Here is a 19,361-nt window from a genome sequence, read left to right on the forward strand (position 1 = left end):
ACAGCATCCCAGACTTTACGAAGTGCACAAACTCGTGACTTAAATGCTACGAGTATACCTCAAAAATACTTTCAACTCATTTACCATTTACCAATTCTCAATAGATTTGAACCGATTCATATCATTCAAGGATCCTCCAAAATAGTGTTAAAAGTAATAGAATTGATTTTCGGATAAAAAATACTTAACTTATTGGTAGAAAATCAGGGGATTATATCTACTGCTCTCTCTGGTGGAGTTCGAGCTGTAATTACTCATAAGTTCGAGCATTCCGCAAAGCAATAACGCTTTGTTTTTGTTATCTCTTTATTGCTTCCTCTGTCTTGAAAATATTATGTTTAAGAAAAAATTGGATTAAAAATATTCAATGAAATTTTGTTATTGGTAAAAATCTTAAAATATTCATATACATGAGGCATTTGCAGAACATTAAACATTTACTTTAAAAGAACCTATATTTTCAGTGCTTTTACCTGATAAACAATCTTTCTTGGAATAAACATTCTTCCTAAATGTATTTTTTTGGACAGGAGAATACCAAGTTATCACAAACACTTACTTCCTGAAACTTAAAATGGTAGAAGAACCGAAGACGTATTTTTTCACCCAGTGCAATTTAGTAAAGTAAAAATGGTAAGTAAAAATGCAAAAAGTTAAGAAAATTATCAAATTTGGAAAGTAGTGCAATATTATTAGAAAGGAGAAAAGTAAGAAGATATAAATCATTTTAAATTTTTAATAAGCAAAATAGATTTTTCACTTACCAAAAATATTTTACCAATTACGAAATATTTAAAAAAAAATATCACAAGAGCTTGGTGGTTTCAAAATATCTCCCCCTGGGCTCAATAATATTATCCAATCCACTGAAAAATAAATCGTATTCTACTGAGTACTTTTTAATGCCCTTATCCAAGATGTAAAAGAATATTTATAGATCAATTTATAAATTTTAAGCATAAAAAAAGAAAAAGAACATTTCGACCGTGACAAGACTTGAACTTGCAATCTTCGGATCCGAAGTCCGACGCCTTATCCATTAGGCCACACGGCCTTGTTGCGTCACACGATCTCTAACCACAGATGTATCGTAGACAATTCGAGTGAAAGTTTAGTACAACTTAGCCGAGACACATTAACTTGCTATAATTTGCACCAAGACGCACAAGCGACATCCATTTATCACATGAAAAAATAATTTAAAATTAGAATACGTTATTCCAAGCAGTATTTTTCATTTTAATTTATCCCTCCAACGGTGTTTTCTTTAATATTCGAAAAAAGTTCTAAAACAATGTTTTCTAGGATAATTATGATCCAATAAAGTCGAGAAAACCATCCATTCTTCATTATCTTTTTTAGTTTAGGCGCTAGGTGAGAAAATATATTTTTTTTTGAAACTCTTTTTGCTTCTAAAATTCACATTTTTGGTTTTTTCAACTTTTTTAAATAAAATATACAAAATAGAATGGCATATCTTTCAGTAAAAATAAATTTATTTTAGTCAGATAACTTTAAATCGGTATTTTTATGGAAATTGGAAATTAGTTTTTTTGCACAAATATTTTTTGTTGCTTTTTCTCTGACCTGTCACACAAAACTGGGAATAGCAACAAAACGAAGAGTCAAAATGAGTTCAAACTTTCAAGAGATGTTTATAAGACTATTACCGAGAGCACTATAGCACTTTTAAATAAATAAAACCTTTATTGTCGCTGTAAATGTGATTTTTGTGAAGACCGCCTGGAGGTGGTCTTACCCGTTAGAGGGTTATTATACTTTTATTTTTATTTATTTGTTTATTATAATAATTTGTTATAAATAATCATTGCAAGGACGAAGAACTTTCGCAGAGTGCTGCATATATCCACTACCATTGAGGTGGTCCCAGTCCCAGGCGGACTTTTAAGTCGACTTAGGGGAGGCCGGGGTAGAATTAGCCACTTATAGTATTAGATAATGATATCTTATAGTTTGCCTTTGAATGAATATTGAGGAAACCACTTTTTGTTCTAAATATATATTTCCCTGATTATTCATTGAAATATTTATCAGCCTGATACAAACATTTTTTGTACAAATTATACACAATGAAAAATTTCATTTGGTGGCTAATTCTACCCCGGCAGGGTTGGGCGAATTTTTTACATTTTACATCATTTTTTACATAGTAAAAACGCCTTTAACATGTGCTACATTTTTAACATGTAAAAGTTTAATGTAAAAAATGTAAAATTGATTGATACTCTTCAAATAAAAAGTTGAATTTTTTTTTATTCAATCAAAGATTTCGCTGTAATCAGTAAAATATTTTGCGGCTTTTTGCTGTAAAGCTTGTCGTCTAAAATACATGATGAAATTTACTGACAATCCCAATTCAAATATTCTACTACCCGCTTGAACCAATATAATAGTAACCATCAAAACGATTAATATTTTTTTGAACTTCAATATCTACATGTTCAGAGAGTTTTCCAATTGTTCTTTGGTTTCTGCTAATCATCAATATTGTAAAAATCATTGAAATTAAGATTTATTTCCTACTCTCTTCATAACGATAATTGTTTTGGGGGATTTTGCTATATACCTTGTCCAAGACATCACATTCCAGAAAAAGTGTTCATGAAGAGAATCAGTGTCTCCTTGCTAACACTGATTCTGTGGTAATGAATGTTTCTGTGATAATATTCTAAAAAACCATCGCGCTTTATTACTAAAACGAGACTAACGTATTAAACAAAAATTCACAAAGAAATTATGATATTATATCGATTTTTAATAAGATCTGCACAGAATCCGAGTAATAAAGATCTAAATTGCTAAACATTTCGTTTGAAAGCTGTGAGGATTTTATATTCAATTTGAACCGTTTGTGCTGAAACTGTGCGCTCTTTATTTGCAATTTTAATATTTTCGTGTTGAAGCTATGAGTGTATTACACACAAGTGGAATCATTTCAATGTTTTATTGATATTCCTCGAAAACAATATCAATATTGATATTGATTACAGGAAATGTTTAAAAGATTCAAAAATGCCTAATTTTCCTTTTTTACATTTTACGTATTTTTTTTAACATTTTTACATATTTTTTACATGTAAAATGTAAAAAATATTTTTTACTACAGTAGACTCTCAAATTCGGGCATATGGGACTGAAATGTCAGCTGAATTAGACAGAAATTCGGGCGACAAACTTTTTGAAACGCAACGATTTTTTATTCATGTGCATATAGATATTGAGTTTACACACTCATATATAACGGAAATTGCATGAAAATCCCTCAATAATGCAAAATCACATCAAAACTAAGACAAACCATGCCAAATTTGAGCATATTTGATTCATTTGATAATCATAATCAAACTTGAAAAATGACAACAAACTTTTTTCAAATGTAACCGCTGCCCGAATTAAAAAGTAGCCCGATCTTAAAAGAGCCGAATTTGCGAGAGTGTGTATTTAGAGGCACAACCCTGTACCCCGGTCCCCCCTAAGTCGTTTTTACGTAATTTCACTTGCGAGAAACTTTATAACTTATGCAAAAAGTCGTTTTCGGATGTTCGGGTAATATCAAAATATAAATAATTCAATAAAAAACGTACGGTTTATTTTTTAAATTAAAAAATATCTTCTGGAAATATCGCCAATTTGACATGAAAAAAATATAATACATCAATTTACTTGGAGCTTCAGAAGAGCAAATTTGTAAAAGTTAATTTAGCCCCTAACAACAAAGAAAGACATCAATGAAAGGATAAACTTGGATTAGGCCCATAGAGTTAATTAAATTTATGCGATTTTTGCCGATTCATAGATAGCACAGAGTATTGAAGAAAAAAGTGCAAGATTTTATCGCACTTTTCACTGCCCTAGAAATCCATCATAAAGTCAAGGTAAAAGTGTCACAAAAGCGATAAAGATTGCGATAAAATGAAATTACTTAACTGCATTCGCAGGGGGAATAATAAGCTTTTCTTGCGGTAGCTGGTGGTCATGATAAGGGTATTAATTGCGAACGATAAGATACTCGAATATTCACCTGCTACCATCCGCATGAAATCGCTCCAGTTGCCACTGTTACTTCGTGAGAAAATGTTCACAATCAAGAACTTGAGAGCATTTGGGTCGCAGGTGCGCCGTATGAGCTCCAATGTGGAGAATCCAGTAGTAGAACTTCCTGGACTAGGGCGACTAAGAGGATCTACGACCCAAAGTGCATGGACAAATCGAAGGATCTATCAGTTCTTAGGTGTAAAGTATGCCGAAGCTCCAATTGGTGAGCTTCGATTTAAGGTAAGTTCTTAAAATCTTTTACTTTTTGGATTTGCCTTAAGGAGTGTTTGTGCTTTAGGCTCCTGTTCCCGTTCAACCATGGAAAGGTGAAAGAGATGCCACAACCTTTGGTCGTCCTTGTCCAATGTACCATGTTCTGAAGACACTGAAGAGTCCTCCCAAAGATGGACATATTGAGGATTGTATCAATCTCTGTGTGTACTCTAACGATTTATCAGCTTCAAAGCCTGTCTTAGTCTACATCCACGGCGGTGGTTTCATCGAAGGTAAATATATTTCCTTAATTTACCAAAGAATGTGAAACTTCCTCAAACTGTGATCCGACTCTTTTGTAAATACCAAGGGAATGATAAGTTATCACTTAAGGTGGATTTTGCCCTACGATTCGCGGAAGTACTAACTAATCTTTCACACTGAACTATACAAGGCCATATACAAAACTCTAAGTAAGACATTCTTTCTTCCCTTAGGTGATGCAAGCCAATTCCCACCTAATTATCTCTTGGAGAAGGATGTCGTTCTAGTGGTACCACAATACCGACTAGGTCCTTTGGGTTTTCTTTCAACTCAAACCGAAGCTATTCCCGGTAATGCTGGACCACTAGATATAATCCAGGCTCTCAAATGGATCCAGGAGAATATTCAGTACTTCGGCGGAGATCCTAAGAAAGTCACAGTTATTGGACATTCAGCTGGTGCGGGAATCCTATCAGCTATCACCTACAGCCCACTTGCAGAGGAAAATCTCTTCCGCAGCGTGATTCTACAGTCAGGAGGATCTTCAGCGTCATGGTCTTGGGATCATGATCCTGCCAAGAATGCCAGAGAAATTGCAGAACTAGGAGGATTTAGTCCTAAGGCCGACCTCGAAGAACTCAACCAATTTCTACTGAGACTAGATACTCAAAGCCTAGTTATGCTATTCATGAAGTACCTGATGACCGGTACTCCAAATGGAATTCGCACAATTGGTGGCCACAGAATGACCATCGGAGGTCCGTCGAATTTCCTACCGGACACTCCGTATGAGATCTTGTCACGAGGTGGCGGTAGGAAGAATTTACCCATGATGGCAGGAGTACTGAAACACGATGGTGGATTCCTAATGACTGGAGTCTACGATGTTCTAAGTCAAACAATTGGTTTTGACAACAAAAACTTCAATTCCTTCGATTTACTGGATTTCTACAACCGTATCTTGGGTACACATGAGGTTACAGGAACCATGGTAGCATATCAATCTCGAAGTGTATTCACGAAGAAGGCTCTCAACAGTGGAAATTTCTATGCTCTCCTGGATGGACTCTATGATATTTGCAATGCTCTCTTCATCAAGGGACCTACCCTCAGAGTAGCCCAAGAAAATGCCAAATTCAACCCACAGCAAACCTGGCTTTATTCCTTCGATTACAGAGGACAACACACCCGATTCGGATATGGCACTGATACATCCAAATATCCATTCAAAGGAGGTGTTAGTCATTCCAATGAAATTCTCTACTTATTCCCATGGCCAGAAAATGCAGCTAAACTCAATGAAAAAGACACTAAAATAGCTCAGAAGATGGTTGACCTTTGGACATCATTTGCAATCGATGGAGTACCTTCTTGTTCTGCCAGTCCCAATTGGCCAGCAATGACTGGTATGTATTCTTTTTGTATCCAAGCACAAAATACTTGATTATTCACCTCTAAGCACAATCCTTAATCTAACTTTTAAACAGAAATACTCTTTGAACCTAAACTCAGAAAGATAAGAATAAGATGACGAAATGTAGCCTAACTTTTGCTACCAAAGCTTTGTGCCTTAATTAGAGATTATCCCCAAGATTACAATGTATTTGAAGTTCAAGCGTCTAAAGTTACTAATTCCTTCATGTACACTCTTTTTCAGAAATTGTCGGACCGTATTTGCACATTGATCAAACAGACTCAATCGGAGAGGACTTCCGGGATGAATTCACAATTTTATCCCGCGAAGGATACCATACCAAGAAGTTCAGTCAAGAAATTGAGGCAGAAGTTCATCATACTCATGGAAAGGAATTTCAATAAAGGCTAATTTTGTAACAGGTGTCAAAACAAATAATCTTATCAATTGAACCAATTACCTCACCTAATTCTCACGCCTTATCACTTAAAGTCTTACCGGTAAAAATATTTGCTGGGGGTACTTAGTTGTTTTGCTAAATTTGCTTCCTGTTTACCAAACCTTGAAGCCCTCTATCCGATGTAAGGTTCAACAACGCTGCGTAGGTGTAAAATGTTACAGATAATTTAAAAAAAAAACAAACCAAAATATTTGCTACGAAGCCCAAGAGAATTAACTAATCCTACACACAACTTTGACATTTTCTTTCTTGATAAGACAATCATTTTATCAGCCGAATAGAGATTAATACATTGATGACGAATAGAATGTTATAAAAGGAAATTCGCAAAGGTGTCACAGGTTCACTCATTCGGTACCTGTGCTCACAGAAAGTGGTGACCGTGGCTTTTTTTTCTGATTTGTGAAAAGTTAGCATAATATGCTCCTGGGAAAGAGGATTGTAGTGGCGTCTTGGCGCAAAAGTTTAGAGTTTCAAGTGCGTAAGATGAGTTCTACAGCTGAGAATCCCATAGTGGAACTTCCTGGTTTAGGACGACTTAGAGGTTCAGTAACACAAAGCGCATGGAGTGGAAGGAAAATCTACCAATTTCTAGGTGTCAAATATGCCGAAGCACCAATTGGTGAACTTAGGTTTAAGGTGATTTTAAAATGTAGAATTAAAAATAAATATCGTAGGTCTTTGGAATTCACTTGAACACAAACTTGTTCAAGTGATCGACACCGTCAACCAATCAGGGTAATTGGTTAGCAGATCAAATTACATTATCGGGATTGATTACCTGATCAAAGTGACCGATAAGCAATATGGACAGATCAAACTGATTGATCGGTATAGGTCAGCCGATCAGTCAACCTGTCACTCATGGTTAACTGGTTAGCGGTATTTGTTTATCCCGTTTAGAGAACTTAATGTGACAATTTTGCAGGCTCCAGTACCAGTTGCTGCATGGGAAGGTGTCAAGGATGCTACAAAATACGGCACTCCAGCTCCTTCTTACAATACCATTCTAGCAGTACCCAAGGAGAAAATTACCCCCGACCTGGAGGACTGCATAAATCTCTGTGTCTACACAACAGACATAAATGCATCAAAACCTGTAATGGTCTATATTCATGGAGGAGGATTCTTCACTGGGTCTGCTTCACAGCATCCGGCGAACTACCTCCTTGAAAAGGACGTCGTCTTAGTAGTGCCCCAATTTCGACTAGGTCCACTTGGGTTTCTCTCCACAATGACAGAAACCATCCCAGGAAATGCTGGAGTTCTTGATGTCATCCTTGCCTTTGAATGGGTTCAAAAGTACATAGCACACTTTGGTGGAGACCCTAAGCAAGTGACGGCCTTCGCTCAATCTGCAGGAGCTACTCTTCTATCAATTCTCACGTACAGCGATCTAGCAAGGGATGAACTCTTTTCTCGTGCAATAATGTCATCAAGTGCATCATTTGCCACCTGGTGCTATGACTTCAATTGCGTATCCAATGCTAGAGATATCGCCAGAAGGAGTGGATGTTCCAGTAAAGCATCACTCGAAGAAGTCAATGACTTCCTTATGAAAGCTGATGCCAAGACACTAGTGGCTTCTTTTATGGCTCACATGCAAGCAGGTACACCAAATGGCATCAACACAATTGGAGGACATAGAATAACTATAGGTGGACCATCAAACCTCCTTCCTGAAACCACTTTTCAATTGATGCGCAAAGGCAAAGGACGACGAAACCTACCATTAATGGCCGGAGTGGCAAAGCATGATGCCACATTCCTTATCTCTGGCCTCTGTGATATCTATATGCATACCGTTGGCTATGATAATCACAAGTTTAACCAGTTTGAACTAATTGATTCTATCAACAAGATATTGGGCTCGGATGAACAAACTGGAGCACTTGCTGCATTAGCAACAATGACTCTCTTTGACATTGAAGATCGCAAGAAGGGTGACTTCTATGCTATGGTAGATGCTATATTCGATCTAAGTGGAGCTCTAGTGGTCAAAGCACCCGTAATACGTGAAGTTCAGTACCACATATCACGCAACAAGACCCCTACCTATCTCTATACATTCGACTATGAAGGAGAGCACACGAGATTTGGATACGGAGAGGATACTTCCAAATACCCATTTGATGGTGGAGTTGCTCATTCAGATGACAATATTTACTTATTTCCATGGCCAAAAAGTGTAGCAAAATTGAATGAAGAGGATACCAAAATTGCCCAGAAGATGGTAGATCTCTGGACTTCATTTGCAATCACCGGAGTTCCAACATCACCTCAAGTCTCAAATTGGCCTGCGATGGAAAGTATGTAGCAACTCAATATCTCTATTGATCATGTGAATTCCAATTTTATAATTTATTTATAGATCTGGTTGGCCCCTATCTTCACATCAACAAAGAATGCTCGATAGGAGATAACTTTTATGATGAGTTAAAAGTAATATCCAGGGAAAAAAGGAATCGTAAGAGAAATCAAGCTCTTCTTCTTGGAAATAAATGAACAGCCTAACTTATAGATTCTGGACGAACTTCTACTTTAAACAGAAACTTCTTTCCCAGTCAACAGACTTAATGAGCACTAAGCTTGGAATGTTTCGCAAAACGGTTTTTTTGTATTGAAAGTTTAAGAAGTAAAGAGTGAGAAAATAATTGAATAAATTCTGAAACTATAAGTTTTTTACACTCTCTCTCTAAACACTAAGAAAAACTTTCGCATTAAAAAATGGGTTTACACAATAAAAAAAAAGAAATTAACCTCGAGATTTTTTTTTGGATTTGCTGTAATGGAATAGTTCGTCTTTTGAAAATGGTCGCACTTTTCTCCACTATACCTGGATGTACGCTGACCCTTACTACAACAAAATTGACCGGACTAATGTTTAATTGATAGGTCTAAGTCTAAGACAAATTCTAAGAACTTTTTTGTTTCTAAGTTCTTGGTTTTACAGTTATTTTTCAAATACAACCTGCGACTTTCCACAGGTTTTCCAAATTTGACTCTAAATTTTCATACTTTCTATTCAAATTTCTTTTAAAAAATTATATTTGAAAAAAATTCAGACATTTCTCGAATAATGCTTGCAGAAGTACCCACTGAAAAAAAATCTGGGGTGCGATTAAGTTTTTTTCCTCTCTTTAACACTTTTTAGGTGTAAAAATATATCAACATTTTTTAATGTTAATTTTACACCTTTTTATTGGTAAAATTAACATGAAAAAGGGTAACTTTAACCCCTAATACTCCTAAAAAGCATAATATTTACACCGATTTCGGATCAATATTGAAGGGTAAAATAAACATTTCCGGAATTTTATTTTAACTTTTTCGGATTTCTCACAGTGCCGGAAAAGTCAGTAAAACTTACGAAAAAAAGGAAAATTTTGCATTGCTTTTGGCTAAGTCCTCTTCTTAAGTGGTACAAAGTGGTGAATTCAACCTACAAAACTTTCACTTTAACACTTGTCCTCTACGCATGTAGTGTTAGCAATTTTCATGATTTTATATTAGTTATCTCTATACACTGATATACCTTCTGTTGAAGTGTTTGTTTTGAGATATAAAACTCATTTACTACGCTATCAAATTTTAATCTAATTTAAGCTAGATTGTCTTACAATAGTCAGCATTGTTCATGTGTCGTCCGAGGAACAAAGTTCTGTGCAAAGTTGAATTGAGACACTTGAACATTTTGTCACTCAACTCTGAATCAGATCGTTGAGATTTTTGCATTCCATGTTCAACAGTTAAATAAATGTGAAATAGTCTCTCAGAAAAAGTGAAATCTGTGAAATCTTAAGTAAGAAATTTTTCTAGTATAATCTGTGTATAAGTGATAAGAAACGACACATATCACGTAACACCAGCTGGAATGGCTTTATCAAGTGAAGAAATCATTGTGGATATCCCAAAATTAGGTTCACTAAGAGGTTCGAAAACAACAAGTGCTTGGACTGGGAGAAAGATCTACCAATTTCTAGGAGTTAAATATGCAGAGGCTCCAATTGGTTCACTTAGATTTAAGAAACCTGTACCAATTGCACCATGGACAGGTATCAAAGATGCCACAAAGTACGGAAAAACATTTCCAAATCCCTCAAACTATAAAGATATTCCTGAGGAGGAGAAGTTCTCCCCAGATTGGGAAGACTGTATCAGTCTATGCGTATACTCAACTAACTTATCAGCATCTCAACCTGTGATGGTCTACATTCATGGAGGTGGATTCTATGAAGGAGGTTCACCATTTCACCCACCCAATTATCTCCTTGAAAAAGACGTAATTCTAGTAGTACCGCAGTATCGTTTAGGTGCTCTAGGCTTCCTCTCAACGATGACCGATACCATACCCGGAAATGCTGGAATTTTCGATGTCATCCTCGCCCTTGAATGGGTACAAAAACACATTCGGTACTTTGGTGGAGACCCAAATAACGTTACAGCTTTCGGGCAATCTTCTGGATCTGGAATAGTATCACATTTAATCATAAGTCCCCTAGTCCCAGATAATCTCTTTCATCGTGTTATCGTTCAATCCGGTAGTTCCTTTGGTACTTGGGCTACACATGTTGATCCTGTGACTGATGCAAGAAATATTGCAATAGCTTCAGGAAAATGCACTGAGTCATCGACAATTCAGGACATTGAACATTGTCTCCTTGAAATGAATGTTAAAACATTATTGCAATGTACAAAGGATACACGTATACGACCCGTCGTAGGTGGACCTTCAGGGTTCCTCAACAAGTCCCCGAATGACTTTTTTCTAAAAAGTCAATGTCGCAAGGGACTATCTGTAATGACTGGTGCTACAAAACACGACGGAGGACATCCACTCACGGCCTTTTACGATCGTTTTAAAGAACTCAAAGGTTTTACAGACACCAACTTCAATTCCTTCAAACTGATGCAGTTTGTCGTTGGTAGATACGGTTCCGTAGATGAAACTGGAATTCTTACAGGATTTCTTACAGCAAACTTATTTGATCCGAATACTCTGGCTCAAGGTGATTTCCACAAAATGATTAGCGGTCTTTACGATTTCGTCAATACTGTTGTGTTCAAAGCTCCAGTTTTAAAATTAGCTCAGTTTTGTGCATCAGTCAACCCCCGACAAACTTGGCTATATACCTTTGACTACGAAGGAGAGCACACAAGGTTTGGCTATGGTGCAGATACTTCAAAGTATCCGTTTAAAGGTGGAGCGGCCCATTCTGATGACAACATTTACCTTTTCCCTTGGCCAGATAGTGTTGCCAAACTCAACCAAGAAGACACGAAAATTGCAAAGAAAATGGTAGAATTATGGACGTCATTTGCAACTAATGGAATACCGTCATGTTCCGATGGTCCCTTATGGCCTCCGATGGAAAGTGAGTGAATTTTATAACTTCAACTCTTGCTTAAAGTATTACTAATTTCATTTCAAGCGTGTTTTTGGTCAAGGAAATGTATTCAGAAAATTATACACGGTGATGACCTTTATACTTTCTTCCAATTTATTTTCTCAAACGAAATTTCGGAGGCAGATTTCCCCCTTCCTGAGGTACGGATTCCCACCGAGAATAATTGAATAAAGGAAAGCGAATGAAAGAGTTAACTGGAGACGTCTGTAGTGCAAATTGTGGTAACAAAAAATTGTGACATTCTTTCCCGAATTTTCCGTACCTCAGGAAGGAAGAAATCTGCCTCCGAAACGTTGTATGAGAGAATAAAGGAGAAGGAAGTACGAACGTCATCACCGTGTATAATTTCCTGAATTTCATTATAAATAAAAAAAATAGATAATCGTTACATTTTGTTAATAACTAATATGTAAGACTAATCGGTTCCGCGGTTAAAGGCCCTGCCGCTATTTTGAATCCCCAAAGACTGATTGGGTACGTAATGTGCCTTGTCCTAGCTAGGGTTAGCCCTCGTAGGAGTGAAGGCTGTTAGTCTTTACGAAAGATTATTAGTGAACATGCCTTCCGATAAGCTTAAGACTTTAAGCTAAGCTAATATGCCTTCTGATGGTGTGCTCTCAACAGACAGTGAGTCGATCCTGAGCTATGAATACATCAACACACCCTAAACAAGAGTAATCTTGTCGGTCCACCACCACCAATTGTGCTTTTAAGTGATCAAGATGGAAAAAAAACTTAGAAAAATAAAATCCCGGTTTTGATTAAAAGCTTATAAACCACAGCCAATTAAGCTATTATCAAAAACTGCACTATGCAGTGACAGATTACGACTTTCACTTCTCTATTATGTACATAAAATAGAATAGCTCATAAGCTCAGCGGTTTTAACGGTTGTAATCAGTTCTGACTTCTGAGCCGGTTACAAACCGATAAACAATTTCTATCCGAAAATCAATTGTAATACAGTGGGACCTCGATAGAGTCAACTAATTATTTCCAGGCCTGTTGACTCTATTGGGTTCGTTGACTCTATTGGAGTCCGAAAAAAATTAAATAAAATGTGATATTTTGATAGAAAAGGGTATTGTTTTATATTTGTTCTAGTTCAGTGATAAATTCAAAACGATAGTCGAACATTCAATTAATTAATCCATGAATTCTACACTCTTTGGCCCAAAAAAAAGTCATATGTATGGCAAAAGTTGGAGGTTAAGGACTGATTTTACAGAATGTTTTTATTAATTAGTAAATATCTTAAGTATAAATTATTCTCCATGTGGTAATATTAAGGTCCATGCACGATGTAAAGATAGGGAAATGGTGTCCTAAATATTTCTTTTTTTTTCACTTTTTTTTTTTTTAAAGAGCTTCGGTAGAATATTGAAAATTCCGATGCATATAACATTATTAACTAAAATTTCTTTTAAACTGTTAGTGTATAAAAGAAGAGATTGAAAGTTCTTTACGTTATGCCATGATTCTAAACTTCACAAAAAGAACAACAAAACCAATTTTTCTCATTTTCTTCGTGTTCTGTAATATGGGCGCCAAATGGTTAGAGATATCGACTTGGAGTCTTCAGATGACCCCCTAATAAGTCAACCTGAGGATTTTTAATATGACCCTCATTTCATCCCTATCCTCTCATTCACCACTAAGATCGTTTTTTTGTGATTACAGGAAAACACATCATACTGGTTTTTCGCAAGATTAAGGACAAAGATGGGGTGTAAATCAGGGTCGTATTAATAATAATCTTCCAGTTGACTTATGGGTGCTCGTCCGAAGACTCCCAAGTCAATATCTTTAATCATTCAGCACTATAATCTTAAATGTACAAAAGAAGGACATTTTAATCGTTTTTTTTTGCTGACCAATTTTTATTTTCTGTCGCTTATTTTGTTTTTGATCCAAAATTAAAAATTATATAGCATCCTGTACGTTTTTCCTTATATTACAAATTTCCTTATATTGCGATCATAGGCTTAATCAAAAAATCTTAAGGCAAGAGAGAAAAGAAAAGACAACCTTCAATCGGTCAAAACGCTTAAAATCAGGAAAAGAAAACTATTTTATTCGGAAATGATTACAATTACACGGTTAATATACGAACTTTATCATAATATTATTATGTACTCACATAAATGTTTTTCTTTTGTTAAAAACGTTACATTGATACACCAAAACACGGATTTTAATTTCATAATAAAATCATATAATATTATTAGTTTAATAATAAAGGAAAAGTTGACTCTATCGGAGTCAATTTGGGTAAAAGTTGACTCTATCGGAGTCCGTAAAGTAAAAAAATAGCTGTTGACTCTATTGGAGATTGACTCCATCGGGGGTTGACTCTATCGAGGTCCTACTGTACTTCAAAAAACTATTTTGGGTAATTTTTATTTTGGGCGCCGGTAAACGATAAATGATGCGAAAGTACTTTTGATGTATAGTATTTAAATCACGAGTTCGAAGATTTCGCAAAGTATGGAACTTTTGGCTATTTCCTTCTAATTTTATAATAAATTTAACTTTACATTTTCATCAAAATATTGAACTTGATTTTATGTATCTAACAAAATGCAAGTCATGCAAGTACATAAATTTAAGTTTTTTCTTTACTTTTCCTTATAAGAATAATATTCAAATTCCATATACCTAATTATACAAAATAGAGTGCCAATGGATCATGAAATTAATACTTAAAGTGTCAATAAGTGTTTCTTCGACCCTACAATTTTTCTATCCCTACCTGTCCAATGTACTAATTCATTGATATGAAAGAATAAAAGAGGACATACGGGACACAAACCCGTATGTCCCGTATGTTTTGTTGTTATACAAACCAACAAAAAATAAAAAAAAAATATAATTATTTCACGTACTGTCTTGCTTATTACAGGTCATGACTTTACTATTTTAAGAGGTGATTTAAATTATGAAATTAGTTAATCTAATCTAAATAAAAAGGACTAATTTAAATAAATTTATTCAAATTCGCCAGATTATTGCCGAGCAGATTTTTTAAGTTAATGTTAGTGATAGTTTTTATGGATTATTTATAGTGATTTTTGTTTTATTAACTATTCCACGTGAAAGAATCGTATTTTACAAGAGAATTTGAAGTAAACGGAAATGTGATTCACGTCTTCATTCATAAATCATATATCGTATCAAATTGTTCTTTACATTTATCTCAAAATCAGTTAAATTGTAACTCAAAGCATGAGAAGCATCCGTTGTTTGTATAATCAGCCCATATCATTTAGATAAATATTTCAATATATTTTTCAGCACCTATTGGACCATACCTTCACATTGATAGAACATTATCAGTTGGACAAAATTTTCACGATGAATTCACCGTGATATCCAGAGAAGAACAATGCTATAAGGAGAATAAGTCATCTCTCTAATACAGGAATTTTGTTGATGATATTGATGGTGATGTACTAGACAAAAAATCTCTCCATGCAGCCGATAAATTGAATTCTATAGAGACTATGTGTGTAGCATTTGTCTGTATAAATAAATTTAGCACATATAGATAGTGACTGGTCTGGTCAGTTAGTATGAGAATCAATAAATCAATCACAAAAGATAAGAGAGTATTTTCCACTCTATAAAATCCACGGTGGGATGAAATTCATTCAGTTGGTGAAGAGCATTCCCTCCAAAAACATTCTCCCTTGTGATTCTGTGCTGTGAATATGGATTGGAAACAGTTTGTCGCCCTTCTTTACCTTCTTCCAGCCGTGACTGTGGCGAGACCAGCAGTTGAGACTCTCACAGTTCGTGTCCCAGGAATGGGACCAATTATTGGGTCAACAGCGGAAACAGCATGGACAAAATCCACCATATACCAATTCAGGGGCATTAAGTTTGCAGAACCACCGATAGGAGATCTCAGGTTTAAGGTAAAACGGCCAAATTTGATTCAATTTCACAGACTAAAGAAATTTGAAATAAAGTAAAATAATTTTTTAACTCCCTAGCTACCAGTACCAAAAGCTCCATGGACAGATCTTCTGGACACTACTCAACCTGGAAGACCTTGTCCTGGTATAACTATTCTCGATGACTCTTTAGAAGATTTCGGACCAGAAGCAGAAGATTGTATCTCTCTCTCCATATACACGAAGAACGTAAATTCACGCTACAGACCCTACTTTAAACTCAAATTTAAATATGTCTCTAGCTTTCAGTATCCAATCCAGTAATGGTTTACATTCACGGTGGGGCTTTTTATATGGGAGCTGGATATCAACATCCACCAAACTACCTTCTTGAGAAGGATATTGTGCTAGTAGTGCCGCAATACCGTCTAGGTCCACTAGGTTTTCTCTCCATGAAAAGTGAAAACCTGCCTGGGAATGCAGCCATCTTTGATGTGATCTTAGCACTCAAGTGGGTTCAGGCTCATGTACGATCTTTCGGAGGTGATCCTGAACGGGTAACTCTAGTAGGGCAGTCTGCAGGAGCGGGATTAATAAATGCTTTGGCCTATAGTCCCGTTGTTGAGGAACATCTTTACCAACAGGTAACTGGGAATTTTAACAGAAGCCGTAACATATCAACTATAATACAATAATTCTGCACAGGTTATACTGCAATCCGGAGGAGCTTTGGGTACTTGGGTTTGGGATGAAAACCCCGAAAGAAACGCCAGGGAGATTGCATTTAAAGGTGGTTGCAATTATACTTTATCTGATGTTGAACTAGAAGACTGTCTCAAAGACATGGATCTCTGGACATTATGGGCTGCCTTTGCAAGTCACATGGTAAAATAATCTGACTTATTTTTATGAGTTTTTAATTAGAATTTGATGGTTTTATAGGATTCAGGTGCCCAAAATGGTCAAAATGCCATCGGAGGTCATAGGATTACAATAGGTGGACCTACAAACTTCCTCCCTACCAACCCATTTGAAATCATGAGCAGTGGCGGAGGAAGACGCAATCTTCGAATGATGACAGGAGTCACCAAGAATGAAGGCACTTTTGCTCTTATCGGTGTCTACGACACTATCAATTCAACAATCGGATTCGACAATCACCAATTTAATCGTTTCCGTTTGATTGATGTAATTAACAGAATTATCGGTATTTCTGACTACACGGGAACATTTAATGGATTCCTATCAAAGAGTCTTTGGAAACCAGATCAACAAGATGGAGGAGTCTTTGAGGACATGATTGACGGTCTTGTAGATCTTTGTGGTGTTGGCATAATCAAAGGTCCGGTACTTAGAGCTGCTCAGGGAAATGCTTTTTTCAATCCCAACGAAACCTGGCTTTACAGTTTTGACTACATGGGTGAACATACGAGATTTGGATACGGAGCCGACACATCTGAGTACCCCTTTGAAGGCGGAGTTACCCATTCAGATGATAACATATACCTATTCCCCTGGCCTCCGGAAGTAGCAGAGCTCAATGAAGAGGATACAGAATTTGCTAAGAAAATGGTGGACCTATGGACATCGTTTGTGAGCAATGGGGAACCACATTCACCGGAGATTTCTTCTTGGCCACCAATGACTAACCTCACTGGACCATATCTTCATATCAACAAGGATAGCTCAATTGGATTTGATTTCAATGATGAGTATTCAGTTACTGCCAGGGAAGGAATACCAAGTCGATTAAATTTAATCTAATCTTAATACAACCTGAGAAAGAGTTTTCCACCGTTTTACTCTGGAGGTTGGTTACCAACGCTAAGACGGCGGTGGCCGCTATCACAAAAACATTGAATTCTTTGTACACCTATATCTCTGTCTAAATTTTTGCTTTCAAGAGCTCTAGCTCAAAAGCAGTACTTGAAATAAATAATAAATAAAAAAAAATAATACGGATTTCAAATTGGAATTTTAGCCCAGTTTCCAATGGTCTCGAAATTCTAAATAACAAAAAATTTACTGATTCATTTTTTTTCAAAATCTATTGAATCATTAGCCCTTATATGAGTATATAATCCAAAGCCACAATTTTCTAAAAAATCTTTCTTAATTAAAAATGATAGGAGTTAAGGCACTGTCTATAGCTTAGGTCAGAAGACCGTATACAATCAGACTGAAGTCTCTGAAGTCTACAAAAATACTTCCCTGTATTGAACCTACGATATAAAAAATATAATAAATCTTTCTAAAACAAACACTTCTTTTTTTGTAAATCCAATATACTGTCAAGTGCGCTAATCTTGGCGCTTCGCTATGTTGGCATCCCATCAGCGAAGAATAAATTCTAAACAGCGTCAAAATCATCTGCGAGACCTTTAAAATTCCAAACTATTTTACGGATGGAAGGCCTGGAGATGCTTGGTTCAGGAATTTTCTCAAGCGTCATCCAGAGCTCGGCATGCGCAAGCCAAAGTCCTTCCCATTGGAAAGGGCTGTGTTTACTGCTGAACATCTCACGGAATAGTTTCCGAATTGTCAAGAAAATTTCACAGAACACGATCTACTGACCATTTCACCAGACCGGGTTTTTAATTCCGACGAAAGTACCTTTTCCTTGACACCGGAAGATGGAAATGTATTGGCCAGGAAAGGTTCACGTGTTGTGCCAGCTCTTAAAAATTCTCGACTGAAAGAATGTGCCACAATACTCTTCATGGTGTCTGTTACTGTCCAACTTGTTCCTCCAATGGTTGTTCATTAAACTGATATTACACCAAAGATTGCCGTTCACAACGCAACAAAAATTTTAAAAATGAAATAAAAAAAATTATTTTCTGGTTTTAATATGTTTGTAAATTGAGTGATCCAATTAAAATACCATTTGAGCCAATTAGCGAAGAGGCAATCCACTTATAGTGGACGATACCTTATTTCAGTATTTTCAACATTTTATAAATTTTCTTTAATATTTTTGATATTGTTTTTTAATATTATGTTTCTGAATGAAACAGTGAATAATTCTATGGATTTAGAAGAAGTAAAAAAGAATTTCATCAGTCCAGAAAACAAGCATTTAAGTAGCACTCTACAGATCCGGTTACCGCACATTACTATAATTTAGCTGATTAATTTAATTGATGAAGTTTTATTTTAAATAATCTATTGTAAAGTAGCTTGCAGGAAACCCGTCCTCATTAAATCTACGATATACCTTTTAGATATATATTTCGTTTTAATAAGTTTAAGCATTTTGCAGTTGTAAGTATTAAACGTTTGACATTAAAGAAACCCCATTTAACCGAATTTTCCGCTATTCCTAACTCAGAGACATGTTAAAAAATGTAGAAAAAGATAATTCAAGTCAATTTCGAGCAGTAAAATGAATGGTGAAGAGATCGGTAAAACGGGAAAAAAAATTATTAACTAGGGTAAGTGTGCCAAATTTCGGCATAGTTGCATGCAATCATCAAAGTCCCAAGTTTGAAATGTAATATTTTAAATACAAATTGATTTTTTTATTCTCTCTTTTGTAAAAGTGTTTCTTGGAACCTTGTAAAGAATTTACCGTCTTTATTTACTCTAAAATCATTCTTAATACATTTTAAAATGAATAAAAATATAGACATAGCTTTGGTGCCCTATTT

The 19,361-nt window shown here is 35.7% G+C and overlaps 4 protein-coding genes and 1 non-coding gene across 5 annotated transcripts; 4 read left to right on the forward strand and 1 right to left on the reverse strand.

Moving 5' to 3' along the window:
• Nucleotides 1-981: 981 nt before the first annotated feature.
• Nucleotides 982-1,054, reverse strand: Trnar-ucg (transfer RNA arginine (anticodon UCG)). Its single transcript has one exon. It is a non-coding gene; the product is annotated as a tRNA-Arg (tRNA).
• A 3,021-nt stretch (nucleotides 1,055-4,075) lies between these two features.
• On the forward strand, nucleotides 4,076-6,382 carry LOC129803491 (glutactin-like). Its single transcript, XM_055850090.1, has 4 exons — nucleotides 4,076-4,296; nucleotides 4,355-4,562; nucleotides 4,767-5,939; nucleotides 6,191-6,382. Exons 1-4 carry the CDS (start codon nucleotides 4,096-4,098, stop codon nucleotides 6,349-6,351), a joined length of 1,743 nt encoding a protein of 580 aa, XP_055706065.1. The 5' UTR covers nucleotides 4,076-4,095; the 3' UTR covers nucleotides 6,352-6,382.
• Nucleotides 6,383-6,747: 365 nt separating this feature from the next.
• Nucleotides 6,748-9,162, forward strand: LOC129803492 (glutactin-like). Its single transcript, XM_055850091.1, has 3 exons — nucleotides 6,748-7,046; nucleotides 7,336-8,716; nucleotides 8,779-9,162. Exons 1-3 carry the CDS (start codon nucleotides 6,828-6,830, stop codon nucleotides 8,910-8,912), a joined length of 1,734 nt encoding a protein of 577 aa, XP_055706066.1. The 5' UTR covers nucleotides 6,748-6,827; the 3' UTR covers nucleotides 8,913-9,162.
• An 872-nt stretch (nucleotides 9,163-10,034) lies between these two features.
• LOC129803493 (glutactin-like) lies at nucleotides 10,035-15,419 on the forward strand. The gene is made up of 2 exons (XM_055850093.1): nucleotides 10,035-11,782; nucleotides 15,110-15,419. The coding sequence occupies exons 1-2, from the start codon at nucleotides 10,282-10,284 to the stop codon at nucleotides 15,229-15,231; spliced, it is 1,623 nt and encodes a 540-aa protein (XP_055706068.1). The 5' UTR covers nucleotides 10,035-10,281; the 3' UTR covers nucleotides 15,232-15,419.
• Nucleotides 15,420-15,466: 47 nt separating this feature from the next.
• LOC129803494 (glutactin-like) lies at nucleotides 15,467-17,972 on the forward strand. The gene is made up of 5 exons (XM_055850094.1): nucleotides 15,467-15,732; nucleotides 15,811-15,960; nucleotides 16,014-16,355; nucleotides 16,417-16,596; nucleotides 16,654-17,972. Exons 1-5 carry the CDS (start codon nucleotides 15,526-15,528, stop codon nucleotides 17,473-17,475), a joined length of 1,701 nt encoding a protein of 566 aa, XP_055706069.1. The 5' UTR covers nucleotides 15,467-15,525; the 3' UTR covers nucleotides 17,476-17,972.
• Nucleotides 17,973-19,361: the final 1,389 nt, after the last annotated feature.

This window comes from Phlebotomus papatasi, chromosome 2 (assembly GCF_024763615.1).
Source record: "Phlebotomus papatasi isolate M1 chromosome 2, Ppap_2.1, whole genome shotgun sequence".
NCBI classification, from domain to species: Eukaryota; Metazoa; Arthropoda; class Insecta; order Diptera; family Psychodidae; genus Phlebotomus; species Phlebotomus papatasi.

Excerpts from the sequence above, each read along its gene's own strand:
- LOC129803493 (XM_055850093.1), top strand. The coding sequence starts at position 10,282 with ATGGCTTTATCAAGTGAAGAAATCATTGTGGATATCCCAAAATTAGGT. Across the intron at positions 11,783-15,109 it reads CTTATGGCCTCCGATGGAAA|CACCTATTGGACCATACCTT; the intron begins GTGAGTGAATTT and ends TATATTTTTCAG.
- LOC129803492 (XM_055850091.1), top strand. The coding sequence starts at position 6,828 with ATGCTCCTGGGAAAGAGGATTGTAGTGGCGTCTTGGCGCAAAAGTTTA. Across the intron at positions 7,047-7,335 it reads TTGGTGAACTTAGGTTTAAG|GCTCCAGTACCAGTTGCTGC; the intron begins GTGATTTTAAAA and ends ACAATTTTGCAG. Across the intron at positions 8,717-8,778 it reads AAATTGGCCTGCGATGGAAA|ATCTGGTTGGCCCCTATCTT; the intron begins GTATGTAGCAAC and ends ATTTATTTATAG.
- LOC129803494 (XM_055850094.1), top strand. The coding sequence starts at position 15,526 with ATGGATTGGAAACAGTTTGTCGCCCTTCTTTACCTTCTTCCAGCCGTG. Across the intron at positions 15,961-16,013 it reads TCTCCATATACACGAAGAAC|CTTTCAGTATCCAATCCAGT; the intron begins GTAAATTCACGC and ends ATATGTCTCTAG. Across the intron at positions 16,356-16,416 it reads AGGAACATCTTTACCAACAG|GTTATACTGCAATCCGGAGG; the intron begins GTAACTGGGAAT and ends AATTCTGCACAG.
- LOC129803491 (XM_055850090.1), top strand. The coding sequence starts at position 4,096 with ATGTTCACAATCAAGAACTTGAGAGCATTTGGGTCGCAGGTGCGCCGT. Across the intron at positions 4,297-4,354 it reads TTGGTGAGCTTCGATTTAAG|GCTCCTGTTCCCGTTCAACC; the intron begins GTAAGTTCTTAA and ends TTTGTGCTTTAG. Across the intron at positions 4,563-4,766 it reads CGGCGGTGGTTTCATCGAAG|GTGATGCAAGCCAATTCCCA; the intron begins GTAAATATATTT and ends TTCTTCCCTTAG.